This window comes from Stegostoma tigrinum, chromosome 1, assembly GCF_030684315.1.
Source record: "Stegostoma tigrinum isolate sSteTig4 chromosome 1, sSteTig4.hap1, whole genome shotgun sequence".
Classification (NCBI taxonomy): Eukaryota; Metazoa; Chordata; class Chondrichthyes; order Orectolobiformes; family Stegostomatidae; genus Stegostoma; species Stegostoma tigrinum.
The window spans coordinates 81,834,091-81,858,846 of record NC_081354.1 but is presented as its reverse complement, the minus strand read 5'-3'; the positions used below and the strand labels follow the sequence as shown (position 1 = coordinate 81,858,846).

The 24,756-nt window shown below is 40.7% G+C and overlaps 1 protein-coding gene across 3 annotated transcripts in view; it reads right to left on the bottom strand.

Annotated features, from left to right (window-relative positions):
• Positions 1–12,628: 12,628 nt before the first annotated feature.
• The window catches only part of LOC125458002 (cytoplasmic polyadenylation element-binding protein 2), a 126,773-nt gene continuing 114,645 nt past the window's right edge, over positions 12,629–24,756 (bottom strand). For all 3 annotated transcript variants that reach the window (XM_048542864.2, XM_048542856.2, XM_048542871.2), the window contains one exon: positions 12,629–16,529. In XM_048542864.2, coding sequence (XP_048398821.2) covers positions 16,302–16,529 — 228 coding nt within the window. In that variant the 3' untranslated portion in view covers positions 12,629–16,301. The remainder of the gene's footprint in view (positions 16,530–24,756) is intronic.

Here is a 24,756-nt window from a genome sequence, read left to right as displayed (position 1 = left end):
GCGGGAGACGCGGTCAAGGGCGTTCTCGATCACCGTGGGGGGAAAGTTGCGGTCCTTAAAGAACTTGGACATCTGGGATGTGCGGGAGTGGAATGTCTTATCGTGGGAGCAGACAAACAAACAACTGCACCTCCCAGTCGCAAACCATTTCCACTCCCCCTCCCATTCTCTTGATGACATGTCCATCATGGGCCTCCTGCACTGCCACAATGATGCCACCCGAAGGTTGCAGGAACAGCAACTCATATTCCGCCTGGGAACCCTGCAGCCATATGGTATCAATGTGGACTTCACCAGTTTCAAAATCTCCCCTTCCCCTACTGCATCCCTAAACCAGCCCAGTTCATCCCCTCCCCCCACTGCACCACACAACCAGCCCAGCTCTTCCCCCCCACCCACTGCATCCCAAAACCAGTCCAACCTGTCTCTGCCTCCCTAACCGGTTCTTCCTCTCACCCATCCCTTCCTCCCACCCCAAGCCGCACCCCCAGCTACCTACTAACCTCATCCCACCTCCTTGACCTGTCCATCTTCCCTGGACTGACCTATCCCCTCCCTACCTCCCCACCTACACCCTCTCCACCTATCTTCTTTACTCTCCATCTTCGGTCCGCCTCCCCCTCTCTCCCTATTTATTCCAGTTCCCTCACCCCATCCCCCTCTCTGATGAAGGGTCTAGGCCCGAAACGTCAGCTTTTGTGCTCCTGAGATGCTGCTTGGCCTGCTGTGTTCATCCAGCCTCACATTTTATTTACAAGGTGTGGAGCTGGGCGAACACAGCATGCCAAGCAGCATCACAGGAGCATGAAAGCTGATGTTTCAGGTCTGAATTTTCTGAAGAAGGGTCCAGACCCGAAACATTAGCTTCCCTGTTCCTCTGATGCTGCTTGGCCTGCTGTGTTCATCCGGCCCTACACCTTGTTATCTCAGATTCTCCAGCATCACCAAAATGTACAAAACTCAGATTGCACATCCTTTTGCTGTTTGCAGAACTTTGCCGTGCCTTTTCCTACAATCGTTGCTTTCAAAGTCATTAATTGCATTCTTGAGATCAGGTTAGGCGTTTTGTTGATTTTCTGACTGTTTGTTGAAGTAGGTGTTTTGCCGTATGGCTGTCTGTCAGTGAAGGGAGAACGAAAGAGTTGAAAGAGCAGCATGTAAGATAAGACTGCTGAAGGGAGATGAAGAAAGACAAAGGGAGGAAAAAGGCAGAAAATAGGATCTTTAAAAAAGGCTGTGAATAGTTTAAAGACCACCTCTAGGTATCACAAAGAATGTGCACACACAGATAGGAAGCTGACATAATTTCGAAGCGATGGAAAGCAGCAGCCATCTCAAAAATGGTAAAATGAATACAGTTTCAACTTCATATTATATGATTATGACCTAAAAACACCTCTTGCCTAAATAGTTTTTATTTTCTCAAGGGATATAGATGTTACGGACATTTCGGGTCCACCCTAATTGCTCAGAGAGATAAAAAGAATAAAAATGAAATATATTATCTAAATGGTGACAGGTTGCAGGCCTCTGAGATGCAGAGAGATCTGGGTGTCCTAGTGCAGGAATCACAGAAGTATGCAGGTACAGCAAGTAATCATGAAAGCTAATACAATGTTATGGTTTATTGCAAGGGGAATTGAATCTAAGTATTAGTTAGAAATGCAACACAAAAAAAACAAGTATTGTAAGAGCTCTCCCATTCACAATATCACTCACTTACAAACGTCTTTTTAAAAAATGGGATAACTACTCCAAATGCCAAAATGACTGGTAAAATTGCCTCTGAACCTTGCATATGTGCTGAATGGACCAGTGATTTCGGGTAGCTGCAGTAGGATTGGATCATCTCAGAGAAATATTGTTTTGAAAGCAACTTTGAACATGAAGAGTTTGCTTGTAAACTTTGTAGGGCAGAAGGGGTATATTTTTTCCTCCTATGCATCAGTGGATTACTACGTAGGAGACTGATCATTGTACTCACAGAGGGATGTTAATGCATTGGAAGCAGTTCAGAAAAGGTTTGCTAGACTAACGCTTTGAATGCCTTATAAGGATTGCCTTATATAAAAAACTTTGAAGTTCAGAAGAATCAAGATGAATTGAAACAAATACGACCCGAAGGGTCTTGGTTGGGTGGATGGCGAAAGGGTATTTCATCTTGCAGGAGAATCTAGAACTAGGTGTCACAGTTTAAGCAGGCTTGGAGGGCTGAATGGCCTACTCTTGTTCCTTGTTTGTATGTTTATTTTAAGGCAGCATGTTGCTGTGGGACTGGAGTCACATATGAGTCAGACCAAGTGAAGGTGGAAGATTTCCTTCCTCAAAGGACAGAGTAAACCAAATAGCTCTTTATGAGAATCACAGTGACATGGTCACCATTGAGCTGGCTTTTTATTCCAAATTTTTACTGAATTCAAATGTCACCATTTGGTGGGATTCAAACATATGTTCTGAGAATATTAGCCTTATGTTTTGGATTCCTAGTTCAGCACTAGATTTATACTCTAGTATATTCCAGCAACTACCTAACTATATCACTCACAGCAACCTTGGATAAAACATCTAGAAATCACCCCAGCCAGTAAATCCTATAAGTCTTCCCAGCAGAGGGAAAAAAATGTACCCCTTCTTAGTGCTCCTAAGATGCTGCTTGGCCTGCTGTGTTCGTCCAGCTCCACACTTTGTAATCTCGGATTTTCCAGCATCTGCAGTCCCCATTATCTCTTCATGTTCAAAGTTGTTTTCAAAGCAATATTTCTCCGAGATGATCCAATCCTATTGCAACTACCCAAAATCACTGGTCCATTCAGCATGTGCGCAGGGCTCAGAGGCAATTTTACCAGTCATTTTGGCATTTGGAGTAGTTATTCCATTTTTTAAAAAAGATGTATGAAAGTGAGCGATATTGTGAATGGGAAAGCTCTTACAATACTGTGTTTTTTTTGTGTTGCATTTCTGAAACAAAACAATAAAGCATCTACACTAGTTTTACAACGGAAGTAACCCAATAATGCAAAACCTAGGTAAAAAAAAGGCACTGTACTTATTTGTTAAATATGCAAATACATGGATATTGGAATGCAAAGTGAAATTGCAAAATTTGTCAAAGGTACCAAACTTGGAATAGCAATTGACTGCAACAGAAAATATCCTGGCCTAATGTGCAGATGAATATCAAGTGGAATTTGATACGGAGAAGTATGAGGTGATACTTTTTGGCAGAATGGTTAGGAATAGACCATTGACCCTGACATTGTCACATTACTGATTGTAGAATTCTCCCAAGCTCTTTCTTCCCTAAATGCTTAAAGGGTGTATAGTCAAGGAGGAACGTGGGGTTCGTGTCAATAGATCTTGGAAGGTGATCGGACATACTAACAGAATAATTAGCAAAGTGAATGAGATCTTGGGCTTCATAGAAGTACAAAAGCAGGACTGCTATAATGAATATTCTTAAAGGTCTGGTTTTACCATAACAAATGCTTTGTATCTATTTCCGAATGCCACACTTTAGCATTTTAGACTGTGCACAGGAGATTGTTAGAATGGTTTCAGGGATGAGGGGCTTTAGCTAGAAGGTTAGGATAAGGAAGCCACAGTACCATTCAGCTCATTAGATGGATGATTGAGGTGGTTTGACCGGATGGTCACCATGCCTCAAGCGAGGGAAGAGATTGAAAAGGAGTGACCTTCATAGTGACCGCAGCCAGGGCAGGAATTGAGCCAATCCTGTTGGCCTTGCTCTTGATTGCACACCAGCCAACTGAGCTGTAGGGGGTCGGTTAGCTTGCTGTCTTTGAAGATAGTTGAAGTATAGCTAATTCACAATTTCAAAAAAGAAACTTGACTGGCATTTGAGGAGAAATAAACTTTCAGGACTGACAGTAGAGCTGGAATGGATCTGCCTGGCCAGGTCCAGAAAGAGCTATCATGGATTCAAAGGACTGAATAGCCTCCATCTGTGCAATCATTGAAATATTGTTCACCTCCACAGACAGTACGTTTTGCTAGTATCAAATATCTGACCATGTGTTTTCAACATCTTGAGGATCAAGTTCAGTGTTCTGTTCACTGGTCTTTCTGGCTTCATTCTCCACAAACACAAACTTTACAACAGCTCTGAGCCAGCCTCCTGTTTGGGAAAAAAAATCCATTCACATTTATCATCTTCCTCTCAGCAAGGTCTGATGAGTCACCAGCTAAAACAAATTGATTTCAGGTCTTCATCACCGATTTTAAATCACTTCATTGTCTTGCAGCAGCCTATCTTAATAATCTGTAAAATTGGAGCTGTTCTGATTCATCCCCCACAGTTCACCATTGTTAGCTATTCGTTACACTGTCACATTACTGATTGTAGAATTCTCTCAAGATCTTTCTTCCCTTTATGCTTAAAAAAGGCCTCTTAAAAACTTGTTTTTGAATCTCTGCTTTGCCTTGCAGCCTCTTTTAATGTTCTTTATCTCATGCTGTTATGTTAAAATCGTCTGAGAAATAGATAAATGTAGATTGTGATTAGATCATGTGCAAGAAGACTCCTGCTTTGCTATTGAAGAATGGCTCTTCCTTTTGTTAATTTATTCAGCAGGTCATGAGTTCTCTTTTTATCTCCCCGAACATTAAAGGGCTCAAATCTACTGAAATGCAATGGCAGGTATTGGCTTTCTTTGTTGGGGAGAGAGAGAAACCCTATCTCTTGGAGATCTGTTTGTAGTCACAGAAAAAAAGCTTTGCTAAGCAGTAAGGACCTCTCTGCTTAAGGTTGTTCCCTCCAACAGTAAATCAAAGGCACCACCTTGACATTACAGTCTTTCATTTTCTGAAAATACCTTCATAGATGAACATGACTTGAATATTCCCTTATTAAATGCTGCATAACCAGTGTGAACATTGCGTGCCTTTTATAGTCAGCCATTTTCTTTGTCCTGCCAACAAAAATGAATGTCATTATAATGAAGGATTTCCATTATATTCTTATTTTTCAGATAAGTGATGCTACCTAGTAATTTGGATTCTCCCTTTCATGTAAATCTAGGCTTCTGAAGTGATCACTTGCTGTTAATGGATATGTGCCAAAAGCAGAACCGAACAATTTTTGCACTGCACTTATTATTCCAAGGTCCTCCTTAAGGATCAACCATCATGCAATTATTTAAGTGGGAGATTAAAAAGTATCTGTTTGGATTGACTTGGTTCCTAAATATTTTTCATTGATTTAAATCCTATTAGTGCCAGGGTTCCTGGGGAAGTTGAACAGATGCTCTCTCAATGATTTCCTTCATTTGCTCCTTCAACATCAGGAATGTCTGAACTTGTTTTAAAACTGAAAATGGTCAAGGGCATTACATACTCAGCTCTGAAATATATTGCCTGTGGCTATACTCTAGTTTTATTATGTCCTGTATCTTGAACTTGAAAATAAATTTCCTGTTTCAATGGGATAAATGCCGGAAACAGAAGAATGCACAGAACCACATGGAGGGACCAAGGGAGTAGTCACAGCTGGCACAAACTCAGTGCTTGAATGCTACTTACCTGTGTTGTACATTTGCATGAGTTTATACAGTGACAGATTGGAATATTATCATTTGTATTGATAAACTCAGGAGGCTCAGATAGATTGGATTTTCTCAAACTCCCAAGCTAGATCAAAAGAATTTAGCATACTGATGTTTTTCTTGGAATACAGAAACGAATTGGATCAGTCAATGGCATATCCTGGAAAAACCATCCAGCATATCCATGTGGCATATCTGGGAAGTCATGGTGCCATATTTAAGAATGTCAACCTAGAATTCAGTCAGTTGTAGGTATTATAAGTCAAAAGCATCATTATATAAACATGAAGAAGGGTCTCGACTCGAAACATCAAACTTTCCTCCTCCTCTGATGCTGCTTGGCCTGTGTTCATCCAGCTTCACACCGTGCTATCTCAGATTCTCCAGCATCGGCAGCTCCTACTGCCCTTATATAATCATAGCCACTTTCACACTTGCCCTTCGACACACTGAGCAGTGGCTTAGAAGCATTGCCATTGGACTACTACTAATCCAGGGACCAGGCTAATACTATCGTGACACAGGCTTGAATGTCATCATGGCAGATGTCAAAATTTAAATTCAGTTAATTAATCTTGAATCTAAAGATGGCCTATCTGGTTTACAATTGCCATGTTGGGAAGGAAAATCAGTTATCCTTACCTAGAACGGGCTACATGTAAATCCAGGTCCACAGCAATGTGGTTGATTCTCAACTGTCTTCTGAAATGGTATTGCAAGCCACTCAGTTGTATCTGACCACACGAAAATCCGATAAAAGAATGGTACTGGACAGATGAAACAGCATCAACCAAGGCACCGGAGATGACAGCGGGAAACAGCTTTCTTGTTCCTGAAAAGCCCTTCTTATTAACATCTTGGGGCTTGTTCCAAAATTAGGACACAGACTGGTCGAGCAGCAGCTTGACACAGAACCATACGTAATAGACAAATCACTGCACCATCACCATCCCTGGGTATACACCCCACAGTTTCATGGTATCAGGTCAAACATAGGCAAAGAAACCTCTTAATTACCAGACCACCAGCCCCTCCCCACCTTTAGCTAATGAATCAATCAGTGCTCCTCAATGTTGACCTTGCCTTGGAGGATGCACTGAGGACAGAAAGAGGACACAATAAACAGTGGATAAGAGACCCAACAAATCCATACCGCCCCTTGGACCATCCCACCCAGAGCCATCCCCTTATAACCCACACACCCCGAACACTGTGGGCAATTTACCATAGCCGATCCACCTAACCTGCACATCTTCGGACTGTGGGAGGAAACTGGAGCAAATTCACGCAGACACGGGGAGAATGTGCAAACTCCACACAGACGGTCGCCCGAGGCTGGAATCAAACCGGGTCCCTGGCACTGAGAAGCTGCAGTGGTAACCACTGAGCCACCATGCCACCCCTGTGAAGTGCACTGCTTCTGACCAAGCTGCTAAAGGACACAGGGGAACAATGGGATGGAAAATGTTCTTGACCTCAGTGTAACTGATCTAGCTTCAGTAGGCATATTTGTTCATCCCAGTATTAGTAGGTGTGGCCACTGCACAGCCTTTGTGCTCACACTTGGGTCCTTGGATTCAGCAATTCTCTGTTTAATATAATTTCATGGTCCTTATTTCAACAATTAGTGACTGGTTAGTTCAGTTGGCCAGTGTATCTTTCTCTATAATGCCAACAGCGTGGGTTCAATTTCTGTACTGGCTGAGAGAGACTCGGAACTGCCACAGATATTCAAAGACAAAGGCAAACCACCACTAACTGAAGCTGCCATGGATAACAGCTTAGTGAGAAGTACCAACAGCTACTGAGCCAAGGACCTGCCTTCAGGCTCATGGTGATGGAAGCCTGAACCAATCTAAGATATAGCTTTTAATGCCTTACCTATTGAACTACGAGCTGGCAGCATTCATGACACTCCCTACGTGTATAATGGGTTGAATTTCACCTCTAGTAATACTGGCAGGGAATTTGAAAACACCCCAGAGAGACAGCTTAAGTAACAACAAATGAGAGTATACCCATGGAAATATATCCTAATCCCTAGATCATTCCTATCTCTTACCACAGCTCCACTTCAGTGTAATAAAAGTATACGGCATGACTTACAAGTTGATGATTTTTAATAATCCAGAGAATATAGCTTTGACTATTTTTCAACTACACATTGCCCCTTCATTTCGAATATTAGATTACAGATTTATGCTTTAGCTCAGCTCGGCTTCTCATCTCTCCACTATCTTTAAATTTTCAAACATATTGGACTAGTATTGGATGAACAGAAATTTTCTTCAATTAAATTTTGAAGCTATTACCTTCAGTTGCCGGCACACACCCTTCTCTTCAGTTACTGCAAACATGTCACTTGTCTGAGACTGAACCAGAAAGCTCACTTGGTGTCATATTTGACTCTGAGATGATCTTCCAACTTTATATCTGCGTTATCATTCAGGCTGCACAATTTCGTCTTCATAAATTAACTCACTCTGCCCCTGCCTCAGCTTGATACTGAAGCATTTGGTATCTATAGATTTAACTATTCTAGTGCACTCCTGGCTGGCCACATTCCATAAAATTGATTTCTTTCAAAACTTTGTTACCCAAACCCACATACATGTTATTCCATTCACTTATTGCTCCTGAGCTCACCAATCTAGAGGCATCTGATTAAGCAATCATCATGTTTAAATATTCTCTCATTTTCAAATGTCTTACTATTCCCTAGCTCTGTAGTCTTCTCCAGTCTTATGTGTTCTTCTACTGTACACTTTCTGAGCTTCACAGATTTTAATTGTTCCAGTTTATTGTTGGGCTTTCAGCTACCGAGGTTCCTAAGCTTCAGAATTCATCCCCTTCAGTGGTCTTCCTCACTTCACATGTTTTAGTGCAGTCCTTAATACCTACTTTTCTGGCCAAATATGGATGTGTCATGTTCTATTCTGTAATGGTCCTGTAAAACACCTTCACTGACCATGCTTGCCTTAATTTGTTGGTCCATTTCAGGCTTTTGATCAGCAGCAATAATGCAAAGTATCCCTGGTGTGACTGATCAGTGCCATTTAATCCATACCTAATGAATGGACAAATTGAACGAACATGGCAAAGGGTTTAAATCAAATTAAGCCTATTTGTGTCCCACTGATGCACTTTTGGCAAATAATTCAGAAGAATCAATAGGTATGATGGATGGTTGACAGCCAAAGATGAGATTGAGAAATACCAATCAAACATTCTTCCCAAATCAATTATTTAATGCCTAACTTCTCAACTGGGCTTTTACAATTGCTGGACACCCCTAATTTGAAATAAAATTGGAAGCATATTCAGCAAGGCATAACTGTAACTTATATCATGATCATCAAGATCCAATCCCATCCTCTGAAGACCCCTTAAGTATTTCCTCTCCCCCGTGGATCTGTGCGAGGAGCACAGTTCATCATTTATGGCTCCCTTTTTGAAAGTTGGCCTGTACTTATCTTTTGCTTTCTTGTTAAACAGTATTTCAAATTAAAGGAAGTAACTCTTAAGACATTCAGAGACTCATTGTTTTCTTTCTTCACCAGAAGTTATACTTTGAGTTTCAAGGTAAGTGTTGAGGCTAGAAGACATCCATTTCACAATTCTTTGTTATTCTAGGCTAGAGTCCAGTTGCATAGTGTATTGTTAAAAGGACTTGTCCCAGTGATGACCTCAAGCGTGCAAGTTATGCTCAACCTATACAAAGCTGTAGTTAGGCTAAAGAGAATGGGGTTCAGTTCTGGTTATCACAATTTATTAAGGATGAAGGTCTTTGAGAAGGCGGAGAGGGTATTTATCAGAACAATTCTAGGAACAGGGGATTTTATCTACAAGGATAGACTGGAGGAGTTATGTGTGCGTTGCTTGGAGTAAAGGAGATTTTACAATAACACACAGCATTATGATAGGTTTAGATAAAGAAACACTGCTTTCCTGCTCCAAATTGTTCGGGCTGAGAGAAATAACTTAAACACCGCAAATGGCAATAATCAGGAATTCGGTGTCTACAAGGTGGTGGAAGTGCAGACGATCAATAATTTCAGAAGCAAATTAGATTGGCGCTTAATAAAGCAGTCATAGTTCTTTCTACATTGCTCTATACAGAGTTGGTATGGAAGTAGTAGGCCAAATATGGACATATTAGCAATAGGTAGCATGGGGAGGTTAATTCTTTCAAACTTGATTGAGCTTTTTGAGGAAGTGACAAAGATGATTGATGAGGGCAAGATAGTGGATGTTTTTCGTGTGGATTTTAGGAAGGCCATTTACACGCTCCCTCATGTGAGGTTGGCACACAACGCAAATTCACATGGAACCCGCTGTGACCAAGTACGATGGATAGAGATCTGGCTTGGTCATAGGCCAGTAGTGGTGGAAAGGCGTTTTTCTGATGGTGCTACCTGTTCTCTGCATATATAATAATTTTGAGGAGAATGTAGGTGGTCTGATTAGTATGTTTGCAGATGACGCCAAGATTGGGGGAACTGTGGATAGTGAAAAGACTGCCAAAGGATACAGCAGGATATGAATAAGCTGGAGAATTGGGCAGAGAAATGTCAGATGGGATTTAGTCTGGATGAATGTGAGGCGATGCATTTTGGAAGGTTTGTGGCATAAGTGAAGTATACAGTAAATGGCGGAACTCTTAGAACCTTTAAAATATGGAAAGATCCAGGCATCCCTGAAAGTGGCAACTCCTGAGATGCTGCTTGGCCTGCTGTCTTCATCCAGCTTCACACTTTATTATCTTGGATTCTCCAGCATCTGCAGTTCCCATTATCACTCACACCAGAGGATAAAGTGGTCAAGAAGGCATACAAATGCTGCCTTCGTGGGTCGGGGCAGAGAGTACAAGAATTGGCAAGTTGTGTTAGCTTTATACAACTTTAGTTAGGCCACATTTTGAATATTGCATAACAGTTCACCAAGTTGTGGAGGATCAGAAGGCACAGAAAATGTTTATCAGACTGTTGCCTAGTTCAATAGACAATAGGTGCAGGAGTAGGCCATTTGGCCCTTCGAGCCAGCACGACCATTCATTATGATCATGGCTGATCATCCACAATCAGTATCCTGTTCCAGACTTATTCCCATTCAGAGTGTATTAGCTATGGGGAGAGATTGGACAAGCTTGGTTTGTTTTCATTTCTAAGTCAGAGGCTGATGGGTAACCTGATACAATTTTACAAAATCACGAGGTATGGATAATTGGAGCCTTCGCCCCCAGGGTAGAAATGTCAATTACCAGGGAGCATGGAAAGTTTAAAAGTTTAAAGATGTGACAGGTGCGCCTTTTGTATTTACAGTGCTTGGAAAGCACTACCAGAGATGGTAGAAGCAGATACGATAGCAATATTTAGAGGTATCTCAAAACATACATGATTTGGCAGAGAATAGAGGGATACAGACCATGAGGATACAAAACTTTAGTTTAGAGAAGCATGTTTGGTGAACCAAAAGGCCTAGTCCTGTGCTGTACTGTTATTTTGTCAAATGTTATTGTTGTGTTGTACAGCCAATGGCCTGGCCACAAATGCACCTATCAATAGTGAGCCTCAGAAATTTCTATTAATCTTTGTTGAGATTTAAATCACCACCCATGTGTTCTGATGAGTTACTGTTGGCTTAATGTCATTGCAGTTATTGACAAAACAAACTTATTACTGCTGGTACCAAAATACTGACCTGCAAAGTGTAACGTTCATCGCTAAGTTGTTTCTCACAAACATAATTTAAATTGGAATAGAAGTCCAAATATCTGCAGATGTCTAGTAATTATGTCTCAGTAGTTAGCACCGCTGAATCACAGAGCCAGGGACCCAGGTTCGATTCCACCCTGGGGCGACTGTGTGGAGTTTGTACATTCTCCCCGCGTCCGCGTGGCTTTCCTCCCACAGTCCAAAGACGTACAGGTTAGGTGCATAGTCTATGCTAAATTACCCACAGTGTGTTCACAGATATGTCGATTCGGGGGATAGGGATAGGTTGATGTGGGCTTGTTGGGCCGAAGGGCCTGTTTGCACACTGTAGGGATTCTAGGATTCTAATTAGACAATGGCCTAATGGCATTATCACAACTTGATTAATCCAGAGACTCAGGAAATGTTCTGGAAACCCAGGTTTGAATCCCATCACAGCAGATGGTGGAATTTATTTTGAATAAAAATCTTGATTTAAGAGTCTAATGATGATCATGAAACTACTGTCGATGACGAGGCAAAAAAAAAACCCATCCCCTTCACTAACATCTAGTAGGGAAGGAAACGGCAAACTTTACCTGGCCTGACCTAAATGTGACTCCAGACCCACAGCAATATAGTTGAGTCTTAACTGCCCTCTGGTCAACAAGGGATGGGATTTTAAATACTGACCCAGGCAGCAACGTCCAGATACAGAGGATGAATATTTAAAGATCTACATAATTAATAATCCACTCTACAAATAAACAATGGAACAATTGTAGAACTAAACACACAAGATGTTCCTTTCCTGAAGATGATTCTTTGGGGGGAGCAGCATGGTGATTGTGGTCAGCACGGCTGCCTCAAAGCACCAGGGGCCAGAGTTCATTGTTGGCACCCGGCGGAAACCCACGCAGACACGGAGAATGTGCTCTGGTTTCTTCCCACTGTCCAAACAGTCTAGGTGGATTGGCCACAGGAAATAACCCATATATCCAGGGACGTGCAGGCTAAGTGAGTTAGCTATGGGATATGCAGGGTTATAGGAATGGGGGGGGGAGGGGGGGGGGGTGCGCTGGGTGCGATGGTCTTCAAAAGGGACGGTATGGACCAAACAGTCCATAGTCTGAGAACTCTTACGAATTTGTAATGTCAACTTTTTCTCTCCCCACAAGGAATTGCAATAATATTAAATCAAAAGAGATTGTGAGCTTAGCACTCCAGAGACACAAGTTTCAGTACAGCCTACAATACTCCTTACTCAAGAGTCAGACACTGGAAAGAGGAGTTAATTTTCCACTTCGAAATAGGACAGCTGACAGGTACATTTTTTAAAGCACTGAGCAAACATGCAAATAGTTTAATGGTTTATTAATTCAGTCAACAGTTAATTACAAATATTTAAAAATTACTTAATATAAATAGTTGGCAGCAAACCATTCCAGTACAGAATTATCACCAGTACAACAGACAGACTGGAGGATTAGACATCAACAGAAATATGCAAACGAAAGAAATATAAAAGTTGAAAATGAAACTAAAACTAAATCAAGCTTGAGGTGATCTTGTGTCCATAAAAGCATGGGTTCTCCTTTATTTAAAAATCAAACAAAAGTACTAATCAACTCTCCCTATAAAGTACAAAAAAACAGAATTGGCAGAAATTGATGGCTGTCTAATTTGCATAACAAGAACCATTAGTTGCTAATAACAACAACCGAAACACTCCTGTAAACCACTGCTGAATCTATACACAAGCATTTAATTAGAATCTAGAGACTTTAACAATATTACAAAGATTTTAGCTCCAAAAATAAATCAACATAAAATAAACTTTAGGAATTAGCATCATAAAATTATATTTTCCACATAAAAATACAAAATAATATTAATGACACTGGCTGAATAAGAAAATTATTCCAAGTATCATGCTACAGTTGAAAAAGTAGTCATATTTTAAAGTAAAATAAAATAAGAACAAAATAGGCAAATATGCATGAAAAGTATCTCCTTTTTATCTTTTTTTTAGCAAAACACTATCCAAAATAACTACAATCATTTACATCAGTACAAAGATCTCTGGATTTAAAAATATTAGCATGACAAAGGGGTAAAATTTTTGACAGTAAAAAAATGACTGTGGATAACTAGTTTGCAAATATGCAATGAAAAAAATAAATCTGCATTAAAAGGTTTACACTGTTATTCTTATTCTTTTCTTACAAACATTAGAAACAGTATTGCACATCACAACACAGAGTCGAGGTTAGTCAGCCTTCCAAAATGTGTTATATTCAAGTCTTTCAGCATCTTTGAGGAAAGGCCTCACATGGCCAGATGCAACAGGGGTTAAAATGTCAAGTGTTTCCCATAAAATATATTTGCTTATGTTTTCTTTTGCAAAAACACAGCGTGGTTTTAAAAAAATTAATTTCTCTGCAGAGCCCTGCACCTGGGCAGAAATACATACATTCGGGGAACACAGTATGTGAACAAGCTTATTAGAATATAAAAATAATACAATCAAAACAAAATAATTACATTTCTACAAAAATAGTGAAAATAAATATGATTTCTTTAAAAAAGATGCATTACAGTGTTTGCCATTTTCTCCATGGCAATGCTGAATAATTCAGGTGCTACAGTAATAAAGTTGTCTCAGGAAAGAAATGACAGCAGATGAAACAAAAATCATTCTACCACCACCCTACCCTTAAAAAGGGCTCATTTAGGATTTTATATAAATCAACTTAAACTATCTTGGTGATTTTATGCCTTTAATTTTACTTAAGGAGTTGGGGACATTTCAAATTACTGCACTTAACTTTCTGCACAGTTTTACGTGGAAGAGCCCTCCTAAAGTTACCGTGTTAGTTTATAAACGTTTAGACCCTTCCAAATTTAGGAAGCAAAATGTATGGAAAAATAAAATTATCAATTTGTTAAATCATTTATTTGCTGAGTTAAATTATATATGCAGATCTTTCGATAATAAACATAGCAAAACTATCAATTTCTTTTCTAAATTCAGAAAATTGAGGTATTGCAAAGGAGATGCCATCAGTCAAAAAGTGTGCCCTAAAACAGCTGACTGTTGGAAAGAACCCTCACCAAGATACAAAAGTAGTGCATAACAAATGCCAATATGGGTATCTGAAAATGGAACAAATTTGGCAGAGAACGAATGCTCCAAATAGCCTGGAGAACCATGGTAAGTAACAAATGGGGCATTAGCCAATAAATAAATTAGTAAAAAAGCTATTCTTCAAAACAGCATTGACTTCAAACATTTTAAAATTTGCATCACAATCACTATAAACAGCAGAGTTAGACATAAACTACACACACAAAAGCACATCAGGAGACCACCAATGTTCAAGACCAACATCTTGCTCACATAAAAAGATTGTCCCTAAGGATTATATACAGTTGTTCTATACAGTAAATGCTTGTAATGGCATGATCACCTTTGTTGAATAAATAATTGACACCCGCATAACTTTCAGCAGCTTACAATACATTTTTCATTCTAGTGTGGTTAAACTGCAGAGAAATTCAATGCTTTAATGTCAAACCAGGTTAATTTAACACCATAGTCATCTCCATTTTGACTTTAAAATGGCTAGTTTGCTAATTCATGCATCTTATGTGATGAAATCGGTACCATTTTATAACATTTTTGGAGGGGCTTGGAGTTTGGTGATTGTTTAGCAGTGTGCTGGCCATCTTTGGTTTGTAGAGGAAGTCTGAGCCGGTATACCAAAGAGTTTTATGAAAGGGGCAATGAAATCAAAAGCTTTTTTCCCATTCTTTACAATGTACTAATTTGTTTTAGAACTCTAGCTACTTTTTAAATTTATATTTAGGACAGCAATTCACAACACTAAACCAAAACACACATATTAACAAGATTGAACAAGATTGCACAGGGAATACGAGATTACATCCAGTCTGCAAAAATCAAACTCCACAACCCACCAGGTTACGATAGTGGCTGCACACCTACTCTAAAAGCTATTTTGCGTAATGTACACAAAGTGTAGCAGTAGGACATTCTCGTTACAGGAATCACATTAATACATGCAAGTTAGATATTTTTTCCTCTTTTTCTTTTAAGCTATTATTGTACTTTTCATTCATGCGAACTAATTTTTCTGAATGTTTGCCGAAAACTGACATCACATTCGTTGCTGTGAAGGAACATGTATGACTATACTTTTAGTGCATGCATAAGGTACACAAATAAACATGCAATTGTTTAAATTCACATTCTAATCTGTGGCAGTCTAAGCCATTGCTACCTGCATCTAATTCTTCCCTAATGCAGCTGCTATAATTATGTTTCTGATCCCATTTTGTTACTGCATGTTCTGGCATTAAATATACCTATATAGCAGCAAAGCTTCTATTGTAGCTCAAGAATAATAAAAATGCTAAAATTGTTAAACCAGATCAGTCTTTTGAGGTATTATTTCTTGCAAGTCAAAATGGAGAGCAAAAACGTAACCCTACTTTTTTTAAATGTTTGTGTATACATTGCAAATAGCAACATTAAAAAATAAAATTTTGTGTCGGAAATCACTTGCCTATAGCTAAACTTGCCTCCTACTATTTGCTACCTTTGGTAAAATCACTAGGGACAGGTCTTGGAGATGAAACTGAGCTTTGTGAAATAAGTGCATGCTCCACCCATTAAAGATAGCAGCAAACTGTGCGCCCCTAAGTGGCAACATTCTCACTTCTAATTTTAGGTTTTTTTTATTATAAAAAAATAACTTGAAAAAACTACAAAAAATCCTTTTTTCCAAAAACATGAAAGTACCTCAAAAAAGTTAGTAAAGCCTGAGATGCAGGGTTTTGGTGACAAACAGAGGCCTGTAGTGTATTAGCTGCTATATATGATGTATGCATCGAGAGCTGGGGTAAGGAGGCAGAAGAATGCACTTATTTCTCCTAACTATTCATGGTTTCTTCAGCCTTTTTAAGCCTCATGCACTCTCCCCTTTTCATCCGTCATGATCCTTCAGGTGCCTGAATGTTACGTTCAGCTCCAGCGGAAGTGAACCTGTCGAGGACGGTCTGCCCCCTCCTTCACCAGTGGTTTGTGGAACTCCCGGCCGGCACGAGAGTGGATGTTCGCCCAACAAAATTCACAGTAATACTGCAGACAAGTGACATTGGCACAGAAAAATGGAGCAAATTTTCCACCACATCGAGCACCCTGGCACTCATCACACATTTGATCATCTAGCACATATGGCTTAACTTCCACCTGTTGGAATAAAGTGAAATTTACGGTTAATATTCCTTTCCATACAGTCAATACAAGAAATGCGAGGATCAAAAATACTCATCGAGCAAATAATACTTAAAGCTTTCAGGTTGTTAAAACTACGTTCATGCTGGAATTACGTTCCAAGTGTGCAGTCACCAAGCTCTGTGATCTATTTTCAAGAGATGAGGCAAAGTGAACGAATTCACTAAGTTCCTCACTCATGACACTAATTGATCGTTTCAGGTCTTATCAGCTGTGATGCAGGAAATTGCTGATTAGACCAAAAAGCCTTCAGATAGAAATACAAAGGGGTGCATAAGTGACAGCTTCCCTTTCTAAAAGGGAAGTCATATTTTAGAGATAACAAGGTGTAGAGCTGGATGAACATAGCAGGACAAGCAGCATCAAAGAAGCAGGAAAGCTGACGTTTCGGGTCTGGACCCTTCTTCTGTTGGTAAAAATTCCACTAACTAGCAAAGACCAGGAGACTAACAGGAGTATTTATTTTCCTGCGAACGAAAGAGAGATGTCATAAGAACATGACAAAAGGAGATGCTGGAATCCAAGATAGACAAACAGGAGGCTGGAACAACACATTAAGTCAGACAGCATTTGGAGGAAAGGAGCAGTCAACATTTCAAGTATAACCCTTCTTCAGGGCTGGATGAGGGGGTAGGGGGAGCTACAGATAAAGAAGGGGCTGGAGGTGGAATCAGTGATAGGTGGACACTGGCAGTAGGTATGGCCTGGTTGGTCAATGGGACAGGTGAATCCAGTTGGTGACTGGAACGAAGAGTCAGAAGGTGGAATGGAAGAGAGGAGGTGAGGCTTGAAGGGGAGTTGGGGGACAGGTGGCAATGTTATTTGAAATTGGAGAACTCAATGTTGAGTCCTGTGGGCTGTAGGGTGGAAGTTAAGGTGATGTTCTTCAAATCTGTGTTGTTAAGTTGCTGGAGGAGGCCAAGGATGGACATGTCGGAGGGGGAGTGGGGCAGAACGTTGAAATGGTATGGCCATTACGGGCCATGCAGAGTTGCTTGGCAAAACAGTCACCTAGTCTACGTTTGGTCTCACTGATAGAGAAGTCCACACTGGGAGCACCGGATGCACTAGACTAGGTTGGGGGAGATACAGGTGAAGCTCTGCCTCACTTGGAAGAGCTGTTTAGGGCCCTGAATGGGGGGGACAGAGGTGGTGTGTGGGCAGGTGTTGCATCCTTTACGGTTACAGGCGAAGCTACTGTGCAGATCAGAATTGTTGGTGGGGACTGTGGCGTGAACTAATGAGTGGCAAAGGGAATGATCTTTGCGGAAGGTAGAGGGGAAGGGAGTAGCTGATGTGCCAGGTGGTGGGGTCTAATTAGAATCGGCAGATATGTTGGAGGATGATACATTCGATGCGGAGGCTGGTGGGGTTGAGTGTGAGGACATGGGGGACCCCATCTTTGTTATGTTTGGAGGGAGGGGTGGTTAAGAGCTGTGGAGAGGGGAATGGAGGAGGCACAGTAGAGGGCTGGCTGGATGACAGAGGGGGGAATACAGCGTTGTTTGAAAAAGACAGGCATCCGGGATGCTTGGAGTGGAATGTCTCATCAGAGCAGATGTGACGGAGACAGAGGGATTGGGAAAATGGGATGGAGTTTTTGTAGAATACAAGGTGGGAGGTGCTGTAGTCTAGGTAGCTATGGGAGCCTTTGGGCTTATAGTAAACGTTGGTCTGTAAACTGTCGCCAGAAATCCGGAAAAGGAAGTCTCAATATATCGCCATTCATTGCAAAAAAAAGCTTTACTAATATTAGCTTCATCTGTTACTGAGAGTCGCAAATCAATCATATCATGATTCTGTTAAGCTAACCTGAAATAGGGACAGAGCTTAGATTGGCTGGAGTGGATCTGGACACGTAGATGATAGAAAGAAATGCCACTGGCTGGAAAAATGCATCTTACTGACTAAGTTGATTTAAATGGATGATCTCTACCTCATACCAAGCTAACAATAAATGCACGTCGGCTTGTAGGTAAATGGGGCAACAGCAATATATGGATCATATCCCATCAAGTTCACAAGAGTATCCTTTGCTGTGTAGCATGAGGAAATGAGTCAATCCTGTGCATGTGTATTATTGTTAACTTGTCACATTTTCTAGTCATTCAAGATGTGGGTTTATTATTAAGCTGGTTTTCAATATTTTACATTTAAATCAACAATAAAATCTAATATCCTTTTTCTTGGGTGAGGCTTTTGTGCATCAATGAGTCTCATTTGTTCCCACTGGAGTGGAATAAATTGTTATGGTGCCTTCATATGCAGACGTTGAAATCAGTATCAGTCAGGTTCATTGCATGACAAATGATCACATGCAAGATTTCTTTCCTCTCAACTACTGTGAGCATCAGCATTAGAAATCAAACAATATACTTCAATAAATCTACTTGAGAGATCAAGATAGATTACTGTAATCCACTATAAAAACAAACAATTGAAAATGTTTACTTTTATTTAGAAGGTGTTACTTGTTCACCTTATTTTCTCATTTTTATATATACACTGAAAAAGGCCAATTATTAAGTACACTTAAATTAACCCGAAAAATAGGGAAAAAGGCACACTGGTAATACAATCATGTCTCACCGAGCTCATTTATACAGTGTGAGCAAGAAACTGTGATAGGTGCAAACTAATGTGCTCACAGATTCATGTCACAATGATTAAGCATTCAAAATACTCAAATATTTGTATGTATTTTCGCAAAGAGAAAACCAGAAGTTTGGATGTATCCTGGGGCTGATGGGCTGAAGTAAATTAGAGGTGGGTGTGCCATCACTATGGAGGGATTTGTAAACCGAGATGAGAATTTTAAAACAGTCAGTAGGAACTGGAGTCTGAGATGACAAGGTGCGAGCAGGATGAACGCAGCAGGCCAGGCAGCAGAGGAGCAGAAAGCTGATGTTTCAGATCTAGACACTTTTTCAGAAATAGGACAGGGAAGGGGACTCTGGAATAAAGAGAGAGAGGAGGGACGATGATGGAAGGTGGATAGAGGAGCAGATAGGTGGTGAGAAGATGGACAGGTCAAGGTGGTGAGGATGAGGCTAGTACGTAGGAAGTGAGGGTGGGGGTTGGTCAGTAAGGTGGGAGAAGACAGGTCAAGGAGGCAGGGGAAAGATGGACTGGTCTTGGGTTGAGGTCGGGGGAGGGGAGATTTTGAAGCTTGTGAAGTCCACACTGAGACCATGGGGCGGCAGGGTTCCCAAGCAGAATACGAGAAGCTGTTCCTCCAGCCTTCGGGTGGCATTGTTGACACTGGAGGCGGCCCAGGATGGACATGTCGTCCTAGGAGTAGGAAGGGGAGTTGAAATGGTTCACAACTGGGAGGTCCAGTCGTTTGTCACAAACCGAGCATTGGTGTTCCACAAAGTGGTCTCCAAGCTCTGCTTGGTTTCCCCGATGTACAGGAGGCCACATCGGGAACAGTGGACACAATAGACCACATTAGCAGATGTGCAGATGAACATCTGTTTAATGGCAAAGGTTTCTTGGGGCCTGGGATGGAGGTGAGGGGGGAGGTATAAGGGCAGGTGTAGCACTTCCTGCTGTTGCAGGAAAAAGTGCTGGGGGTGGTGGGGCTAGTGGGGGGCGGAGTGGACGAGGGAGTCAAGGAGAGAGCGGTCCCTCCAGAAGACAGACAAGGGTGGGGAGGGAGAAACGTCCTTGGTGGGGTGGCCAGATAAAACCATGTTGTTGTTTGACTGGAAGTCAATGTAGGTCAGTAAACACAGGCAACGAGAACTTGCTACATGTTCAGAAAAGGGCAGAGTTTGGGGTAAGTCAAGTCGATGGACGGAGTTGAGAAAGAGACCAGGAATCCAGGTCTTGGAATAGTCAAGACTAGGAGGTTACAAAGGCATGAATGAGGATTTCACAGGAGCAGTCAAGCTGAGAATGGTGCAGATGTTAGACAGGTGAAAGTAGATGATTTTAGTGATGTTATAGATGAGTTTGGACGTTCATCTTGGGATTTTATATGCCACTATGGCCGCGAACAGAATAGCTCAATCATTCAGAGGTAGTAGGAACTGCAGGTACAGATGCCTCAGATGCTGCTTGGCCTGCTGAGTTCATCCAACTCTACATCTTGTTAGCTCAATCATTACCAGGGAATACAATTTGGAATGGGGATCAATACCAATAGCTTCAGTTTTCTCAAACATTTAAATAAATGGTGCACATTAACCCAATGTAATGACACAGAAACTTATAATTAACGACTTTGCTGTCAGTGTCCTTTATTTATAAAAGATACCCAGATACAACAGTTCATAAAACATTGTCCAGTTTAAGGCAATTCCCCACCTACAAAAAGACTGAGTTTGAATTTGGCAGTGCAAAATTATTCAGTTAAGCCTCATATAGGCTTGATATCGCAATGACTAAGTACACAACTATTGTGAGTAAAATTAAACGCCAGCATGAAGTACGTGGAGGTTAATTTGAACAGCTGAAGAGTTTAATGTTAATTTATAGACTCAGCCTCTTCACAAGAACAATGACACCATAAATATATGCTTCATTTAATCACATCTGCAGAAACTGCATATTAATAAATTATGCATGCATGGTGCTGTTAATTAAAGTTATGGGCCACATATGTGAAAGCTTAGCTAACAAATTAATAAAAAGAACAAAACCAAGGACAGCAGAAACGCTAAGTTGTGGAAAATATATTAATCTTAAAATGAACAAAAATGGCAACTGCAACACATTGGAGAAGTGTTGTTTGGCTGGCTGAGTATCTGGCACATAGAAACTCAGCCTTATATTTAGATTTTCAAATCATACTGTTTCTGTTCACCAAAAATTGTAGTGCATGCACTCCCCTGGTTCAGTCACAATGAAGTTCAAAGAATTTAACAAATCATCAAGAGCTAACAGCCTCAAGTGTGTGCAAGGGTGCTGCTTGATTCAAACTGGTTAATATGCAGCTCAATAGTGCATGATGCAGGCCAGTTTTTCACTGCCCAGCTACCTAGAACCAAATTAATGCTTAGCACATTAGCTTGCAGGGGAATTTGAGACTAGAGGCTGATAATTGGCAAGTCATGCTCACACCATAACATGACCATGATATGAATGCTGACCATGATATGAATGCTACATTTCAAAGTGAAGTTATTCAATCTGCACCCACAGTTTTAAATGTGAACAAAGGAAGTTATAATAGGAGGAAAATTGGCTGAAGTGGATTGGAAAAATACATTAAAAGGATATGACTGTGTATTGGTAATGAACAGTGTTTAACAAATCATTACATAGTTTGCAGCAACTATACATTCCTTTTTGGCATAAAATCAGCAAAAAGTCAGTCAACTAAGGTTAACAAAGGAAGTTAAGCTTTATATAAGGTTAAATGAAAATGGCCTATAAAGTTGCCAGAGATACTAACAAACCCGAGGATTGGGAGGGTTTTAGCATGTGACAAAGGAAAAATCAAGAAACAAGAAGTGGGAGGATAGAATATCAATTAAACTAGCAAAGAGTACAAAACAGGCTTTAAAAGCTTTTACACTCGTACATTATGACGACGCTGGGTTAGATAAATATGGGTCCATCACCACCAGAGTCTGAAGACTTTGGAAACAGAACCGGTAGAGAAGCAAAACACAGCAACATTTTATTAACCAGTGTCTATGACACTAGGAGGTTGCTGGTTGTTCAAATATTCTGAATAATGAAGAGGTCCACTTAAATGTAAAAACACAGTAATAAAAATGTAATGAAGGTGGCTACACATCACTACTATACTTTATTTGCAACTAAATCATTTAAGAATGTAACTTGGCCTTAAATTAAACTGATCAGCAGTCTTCTCATTCACACCCTCAACTGACTACTCGGATACCACGTTACATTGTCGTATTTGAGGTAAAATGGACCAAATTGAATCAACTATTTGATATATTGTGTAGCCATTTGATTGAACAAGTATATTTGAACTGAAGTAAATAACCCAGAGATCTATAGTAATTGGACAGAATAATACAATAAACTTTGCAGTACGAGGTGTATAATTTTTGCCGGGTGGCAGTTAAATCAAAGCTTGCCGTAATTACTTTGTGCTCATCTTCGCTGTGGAAGATAAAAGAAATCTTCCAGAAGCAGAATCAGGGAACGAGGGAGAAAACTAAGGAGAATAAGGAATTAAAAGGAAATTGGGTTTAGCAAGAACGTCATGTGGAGAAATTAGTGGGACTGCAAGTTGGAAAATTTCCAGAACCTGATAGAGCTATACAGCACAGAGAGAGCCCCTTCGGTCCAATTTGTCCATGCCAATCAAATATACAAAGCTGATCTAGTCCTATTTGTCAGCATTTGGCCCATATCCCTCTAAACCCTTCCTATTCAGACACCCATCTACATGCTTTGTAAATAATGTAATTGCGCCAGCCTCCAGCACTTCCTCTAGCAGTTTGTTCATTGCACGCATCATCTTCTGCGCGAAAAGGTTGCACCTCAGGTCCGTTATAAAATCTTTCCCCTCTCACCCTAAACCTATGTCCTCTAGTTTTGGACTCTCCTACCCTGGGACCTTGGTAGTCACCCTACCCATGCCCCTCATGATTTTATAAAACTTTAAGGTCACCCCCTCAGCCTCAAATGCTGCAGGAAAAAAAAACCTCAGCCTATAAATCATACCCTCCAATCCCAGCAACATCCTTATGATCTTATCTGAACCCCTTCAAGTTGAACAACATCTGTCATATAGCAGGCAGACCAGAACTGAATGCAGAACTCTAAGAGTTCTGACCCGTTAATCCTCAATTCCACTTTTCTGCGTTATCCCATTAAGCCTGCTGCCTTCATGGATTAGAATCCCTGAACACACTGAACGGCCCAGCATTCACATCCCTCTGCGGTAAAGAATTTCACAGATTTACACCCAAGACTCCTTTTAATTGCCATTTTAAATAGGCAATTTCATTACTGAGATTACGTCTGCTGATCTGAGACACTCCCCCAAGGAGAAATGACATCTCATTATCAACCCTGTGAAGACCCCTAGGAAACCATGCTTCAATAACATTTACACTAATTCTCCTAAACTTCGCTGAATACAATCTGAATCAACATCTCACCTCATGAGGATGTCCCTTTATATCCAGAATCAACTGTGAACCTTCTCTGGGCAGCCTTTGATGCCAGAATCTTGATCCTTGGCTAAGGGATCCAAAACATTTTAGAGTATTCTACTACGATCTGACCAGTGCCTTGTAAAATTTTAGGAAAACCTCCATTTTTTTTATATACACCATTCCCTTTGAAATAAAGGCTAATGTGCCATTTGCCATCCCTATTATCCCTCAGTTGTTTAACCAATATTCCAGTACAGGCTCCCCATGCCAGCCTCAGTGCCTGACAAGGAATACAAGATTACAAGGTCAAGGCCAAGTGTTGGAAAAGTGGATTAAAATAGATGGGTGCTTTTTTTTTGACTGATGCAGACAGAATAGCCCAGTTGGCCTTTTTCGTGTGTTACAGACCTCTGTGACTTACTCCCTACCAATTTAGGTGTCAACTGCAAATTTGGGAATGGTATACGCACTTTTATCATCCAAGCTATTAATAAGTGTTAAGATAATTGTAGCTCAACACTGATTCTTGTTGCAATCCTCTAATAAACCATCCCAACACCACATATGCTTACAGCATTAGAATAGAACAGAAATGTATTGTCAAGTGTATTTTTACAGAAGTTTTATAAACACCATACCACAGCACCTACATTAATGACACGTTGTGCTATCAGATCCACAAACATCAACTCCCTCCATCACCAGCACTAAGTAGAAGCAGTGTACACTATTGGTAAGATGCACTGTAGAAATTGGCCAAAGCTCCTTTGACAGTACCTATAAATCCATCACCACTATCATCTAGATGATAAGGCCTGCAAATTCTTGGAAACAACACCAGCTGCAAGTTCCCCTCCAAGAACTGCAATTTATCGTTGTCAGGTAGGACTTTCCCTTCATGAAGCCATGCTTATTCTGCTTAATTATTATGTGCTTCTAAATGGATACAATTGCTACCAACGTCCGAAATTCTACAGATTCCCGAATTGTTAGCGCAAATCGGAGGAGGAGACATGTCACCTTACACATGGGGGGGGGGGGGCGCGCGCGTGTGCACGTGGTGGGAGACAGACAGGGAGGGCTACAGCCTCATG